Here is a 6,344-nt window from a genome sequence, read left to right on the forward strand (position 1 = left end):
TAAAAAAATCGCATCACCAGCGCAAGCAAAAAATCACTCGTGTAGCCGCAGCCTTAGTCTAAGAGTAATCATGAAAAAAAACACAAATGTTGCACAAAGGCTCAAACCAAATTAATTAGAGTGGCTCTCTACATCTCTCACAATATTTTACTGCTTTAATCATTGCTAGGAGTACACCACAGATCTGCTTCTTGCAGCCATTTCGAACACAAAATAAATTTGCCAAACCGTATTCTACTGCACAAGCCTAAGACTACAAGTGATTTCAAACTTATTTGTTTACCAACTACAGAGATAAAAGAAACATTTTGGTAAATTTAGTTAAATTTATTTAGTGCCGGTGTATACCTGGCTATACCTTAGCAAGCTCTAAAGGAGTTTCAATAATGGCTCTTGCTGTTGAAGCTGCTGCTCCACCTATTAACACTCGGCTGTAAAATGGAAAGAGGAATATTATTATTGTCTGCTTAGCCTAACGTGATTGATACTAGGCCAAATAACCCAGTATTTTAGCTATTAACCCATTGACCCCTGGGAGTGAGACAGAATAGATTTTACTCCGTTCAATGCCAGTCGATTTTACTCAACAATGGGGGGTAGGATGGGGTGGTTCAGGAGTCAATGGGTTAAATAAGGATTGAGTAATGGTCAGCAAATTTCAACACAGCAGTGAATTGGGTCGACTAAAATTCAGAATTAATTATAAGAAAGAAAGCATTCTTGACCAGAATTACATAATTTGTACTTACACTTGCAATCCACCTGTCAAAGGAATTTCCCGTCTCCCAAATCCGTTGAAATACGTATATCTAAAAACATACAAGGATGACTTGCATTTCATAAAATCAATAATGAAAAGTGAGCTAGGTCAGTTACCCACAACTGTTTGCAAAATGTGCATGCAATCAAAAAGATATAATCATTAATGAACATGAGAGGAATTTTCTAAAAGCAATTAACAATCAATGTTGATATTGCAAGGGGAGGTCAGACTTGCTAAAACTACTCACAGGGCTTCAAATACAGCAAACTGAGTTGACCTGTAGATTCCAGATCCCCAAAGTGGAGGAATGCAGCCCCTATGACGTATAAAATAATATGCAAATGATCATTATCAGACGTAATTGTTACACACCACCAGTATTCATATACTGTGTAGACTCTTACAAATATATCAAATTCCTAACAATTCAGTATAGATTAAAACAGCATTCAAGTTCAATCAATCTGTTGGCTTTGTAAATCATTATTCTGAAACCTTCCTTGGCCATCACATGTGGTTGAAGGTAACAATAAGATATTCCCCCAAGTCACTGACAATAAAGTCAAATGGCTTTTGTTATAAATACATTTAGGTTGGTAATAACTATAATTTTTTCCCTGACTACAACCATTGTTCCCAGGCACCCAAACCCAATGCTCCTTATTTGAGCCTTGAAACTATGACGCATGTATCCACCGCTTTTACCTACCTGTGTGGGAGGCGCGGTGGCCTCATGGTTAGTGTGCTTGACTCCGGATCGAGTTGTCCGGGTTCGGGGCCTGGCCGGGGACATTATGTTGTGTTCTTGGGCAAGACACTTTACTCTCACGGTGCTTCTCTCCACCTAGGTGTATAAATGAGTACCGGCGTAATGCTGGGGGTAACCCTGTGATGTACTAGTATCCCATCCAGGGGGGAGCATAAATACTCCTAGTCGCTTCATGCTACGGAAACCGGAGATAAGCACCGGCCTTAATGGGCCTTCAGGCTCGTAACAGAGACTTTACCTTTTACCTTTACAAGCTCCTTGCACACCAAGGCTGTTACTGAGGCTGTTTGGAATTTGAAGTTTTTTTTCCCACAGAACAACTTAAGAAAGCTCAGGAGATCGATCAACATGTGTCCGTGCATTCCGGAGCGAATTGGAATTTGGCAGTGTTGGTTTTTGAGGAGAGGGGAAAACTGGAGTGCCCGGAGAAAAACCACTCGGAGCAAGGAAAGAACCAACAACAAACTCAACCCACATATGACACTGGAACTGGAATTCAAACCAGGGCCACAATGGTGGGAGGTGAGTGCTCTCACCACTGCACCAACCCTGCTCCCCAAATTCCAGATTCCAAATTCCAAATTCCAATTGTACACCAAGGCTGTTATTGAGGCTGTTATTGAGGCTGTTACCAATGAACTAAAAATGTTAGATGGCTGTACCTCCACATGAAATGTTTGGTGTGACAAGTTGCATGACACAAGTCCTAAGCCATACTGTGGCAAAACATGCTGGGAAATCAAGGGGTGGACAATGTGTTTTGAATGTGTATCATTGTTGATTGACATTACATCAGGATCATTAAGCAGGTATATACAAATTAAGTTTAAAAAATACTTACTTGTAAAGGCCTCTAATGCCTTGTGTTTTTACTGTCCTTGCAAATGATCTGATCATTCCTTCATGTTCAAATCCTTGCTGGGCCTGCATCTTGGTTTTGATGGTATCAAAGGGGTGACCAACAGCAACACTTGTTGTGCCATAAAGTACCCCAACTGAAATGATGATTTAAATTAACTAGTGCACTTTTAAAGTACCCCTAACCCCAAAAGATTTATTTCGCTAAAATGAATCTTTGCACCTGTTCGAAACGCATTGCAGCCATTTTTTTCTTTTTCTAACAAATACTGCCTTTTTATGGGCTTCAAAACTTGCGAAAAAACCAAGCATCTTTTTGTTCACGACCGAGTCAGAAGGGGAGTGGGTCTATTTGAAGCCTATAAAATGGCAGGATTTGTTAGAAAAAGGAAAAAATGCATTTCAAACAGGTGCAAAGATTCATTTTAGGGAAAAAATTTTTGGGGGGTAGGGGCACTTTAACTTTCCCTCATCCCCAGTCCCTGCCCACACCCCCGTCACCGCCCCCAAAAGCAGGATTCGCCACAACACTTAAGGTGCTTTCCTGTTCTTATGCATTAAGCCTTAAGTAATAGTCAATAATGATAACTTATAGGAAGTCCATATAACTTGACAATCAAGTGAGGCTTTTGAGACCTTCAATGGAGTGTCTTGTCTTTCACTGGCTCTATCGCGTCAGTGTATTTAGGAGACAAAAAGCTTGGCAATTGCAGTTAAGACGTGGATTGTTTTGCCACCACATGAAAAACTGGCTGTTTCTTATTTTGACAGTACGGCCTTTTATTTCTCATTTTAAACTCTAGTTTAGTCCACCGTCCTGTCGAACAATTTGATACCTGAAATGAAGTTTGTACTGAGAGGAAGGAACAGTAGCGGTGAAAGGAAAAGATAAAGAATTCTTAAAGGTTCGAAGCGAAGGACCAGCATTTGACAGATTAAGCCATAAGAGAAGAGGTTTTGCTCAGAATCTTAAGAAGTCATCTTTTTTAGAACAACTTTACCTCCAAGACCTATGAGCCCTTCTTGAATCCAGTTAATTCTTCTTTCGTTGTGAGTCATGGCACAACGGATTCTTGTTTGAGCGTCGTAAACACTGTTATGTACACACACACGAACCAGTCAATGCCCGACTTTTCAGGCAGGTTGCGTGAATCAAGGTACCAATGAATATCAAGGCTTCGTTTTGTTAACGGCAGAATTCAATTATGATACATTGCTATGATTTCTTCAGTGCCTCGCCCACTTTTGTTGCTGGTCGCTTCCGAGGAAAGTGATTGCATATAAATAATCAGTAATTGCGCCTACATGAAGGTGCTTTTAAAAGTGGAGGTAAACTACGTGGAATGCCATAGGCAACAGTAGTGTGGGGGTCAGGGTTGCGAACCAATGGTGACTAATATTTGGATCAGCTGCTACCTCACCCTTCGCAGTAGTGTAGCAGCTGTTCCAAAGATTACTCGCCATTGGTTCCCCATAGGCAGACCATGTCTAAAATTTGCTCAAGTTTCGTTGTTATCGTGGTCTCATATGGTAATTAGCCATGTGCTTGTGCTTCTCACTGAAGTTAAGTCCCATTGGCTGTGGTTAATACTTGGATGGGTGACCGCTCATTCGACTTTATTCCTGTACTTTGAAGAGTGGATAGCTGATCAGCCAAAATTCTTGTTCTGGAATCACCAAATATTGTTAATGAAATTACAATCACATGGTATTAAAGGAATTCCCTTAAAGTGGTTTAAAAGTTCCCTTCAAAACAGACAGCAGTACGAAGCAATAGGTGATACAGAGTCTCCAAGACAAGCAATGACTTGCGGAATTCCATAAGGCAGTACATTAGGGCCTTTGCTTTTCTTGCTTTATATTAATGATCTACCTAACTGCTCAGAGTCCTTATTCCTGATGACACAAATCTGTTTGCCTCAACTCGTGATTTGAACACTCTCGAAATATCAATAAACTCTAAAGTGGCAAAAGTCAAGGAATGGTGCGATGTTAACAAACCTTCTATAAATTATACCAAAACCAATTATATGATTATCAAATCATCAAGGAAACCATCTGGGAATACACAAATAAATTACTTAACATAGATGCCTCGCGCCACCTACTATAACAAAAAGATCATACTAAATATCTGAGTGTTGTGATCGATAACCCATTAAGTTGGAAATATCATATCTCTCATATTTGCTCGCGTATCTCAATCAATCAATCAATCAATCAATCAATCAACTTTATTTAAACACGGTAAATGGCTCAGCAAGCTGGTTTTCAGACATGCCGTGTAATAATTACAAAGTGTAAATGCTAAAAAATTACAAGAATTACAAGATATAAATGTTGAAACGACTAATGAACTAGGTATAACTTAGCGCTAAATATCAATTAATGTCAAAGAAATTTAAACAATAGTAATAGTTAGTAACAAACATAATCTACTATGTAATACTATATAAAAATGTGCCCTAGCGAGGTAAAATGTGTCCTATAATATCGCACGTTTAACGCTTGCAAGATCCCTTATCTCACGTATTTGATTCGACAGTTGGTTCCAAGCATTTGCGCCTCGATAACAGAAAGAACGTTTTAGAAAATTCGTTTTAGGTAGCGGTAATTGGAACTCATAGTTCGAACCCCTTAAATAATTCTGAACTTCTGAGGTTCTATGAAAATACTCCTGGAGATACGTTGGACAATTGTTATTGAATACTTTAAACATCGTAATTAACAAGTGCCTTTTCTCTCTTTCTTCTAAGTTAGACCACTCTAGAGAATTTAGTACTGCTGATGATCGAATCGAGTAATCAGCCCTAGTAATAATCCGTGCTGCTCTATTTTGTAACTTTTGTAATTTGTCAGCACGTGTTTTGGAGCAGTCACTCCATACAACATCACAATAATCAAAATAAGGTTGTACAAGTGAATAGTAAATTGTCTTAAGAGTCTCTTGATTGTCAGTTAATTTTCTAGCTAAATACAACATTCGCAAGCCATTCGAGACTTTAGATGAAATATGTTTGATCTGATCATCCCAGGTTAGCATTTCATCAATATGAACTCCCAATAACTTAGTACAAGGTTTATGTTCAATTGGCCAATCATCCATCTTTAAATTCATCAATTTAGCTTTTGTCAAATTTTGCCGAGAACCAATAGTCATATAACTAGTTTTGGAGGTATTGCAATACTGGTATTGTTTCAAGATAAAGGCATTACCTCAGTTTCTATTTCACAACTCAAACAAATCTATTATAGCCTTGTATATCCCTATTTATCATGGGGCAGTGCTTATAAAACGCACCTAAAATAATTACAATCCAAGCAAAATACAGTCCTATGATTAATGTTTTTTGCAATTACATCTGGACCCTTCACAGAAAGCGCTGTCCCTTACCTAAATCTTCGAGACAGTCTAACAGTAATATAAATACTGTTTACCGTTTCCACACTCTTAAAATTTACCCATCAAGTTGTGGCATAAAGGGCTTCTGCATGCCAAACGTGTTTGATAATCTGTTTCAATAAGACAGCAGCCGGCATACATGCTATACAAGATATGCCTCTGAGCAAAACCTCTGCAAGCCGCGTCCTCGAACCAACACGGGCAAACAGATGTTCTCGTTTCAGGCAATAGATCTCTGGCTCGATATTCCACGTCACGTGAAAGACTTCACTACATTTCCTTTTCCAAAGGAATCAAACGCTAATTTGCTGTCAGAACAATACTCGAAAATAACCTGAATAGAAATTTTATTATGAACTAACTCAATTATGCTATAATTCTTCTCCCCTTCAAGTTATCTCTCTTTTTTTTTAATTAAAACGAACTTAAAAGAGTATTAAGGCCTAACTTGAAAAGCTCACGGTTCCTTTAACCCCAGGCTCCAAATACTTAATTACTATTCCTTGTTATCCTATCGTAAATTTTTAAATGTATATAACAATTTTTTCTTG

At 38.5% G+C, this 6,344-nt stretch overlaps 1 protein-coding gene across 3 annotated transcripts in view; it reads right to left on the reverse strand.

Annotated features, from left to right (window-relative positions):
• LOC138024532 (mitochondrial substrate carrier family protein S-like) overlaps window positions 1-3,666 on the reverse strand; it is an 8,319-nt gene extending 4,653 nt beyond the window's left edge. For 2 of the 3 annotated variants that reach the window (XM_068871761.1, XM_068871768.1), the window contains exons 1-5: window positions 3,392-3,666; window positions 2,374-2,527; window positions 1,011-1,079; window positions 750-809; window positions 359-431 (exon numbers count right to left, since the gene is read on the reverse strand). In XM_068871761.1, the coding sequence (XP_068727862.1) occupies window positions 359-431; window positions 750-809; window positions 1,011-1,079; window positions 2,374-2,527; window positions 3,392-3,449 (414 nt within the window). In that variant the 5' untranslated portion in view covers window positions 3,450-3,666. The remainder of the gene's footprint in view (window positions 1-358; window positions 432-749; window positions 810-1,010; window positions 1,080-2,373; window positions 2,528-3,391) is intronic. The other variant, XM_068871752.1, reaches the window with a different exon arrangement.
• Window positions 3,667-6,344: the final 2,678 nt, after the last annotated feature.

The sequence above is a fragment of the Montipora capricornis genome, chromosome 2 (assembly GCF_036669925.1).
Source record: "Montipora capricornis isolate CH-2021 chromosome 2, ASM3666992v2, whole genome shotgun sequence".
In the NCBI taxonomy this organism is placed as follows: Eukaryota; Metazoa; Cnidaria; class Anthozoa; order Scleractinia; family Acroporidae; genus Montipora; species Montipora capricornis.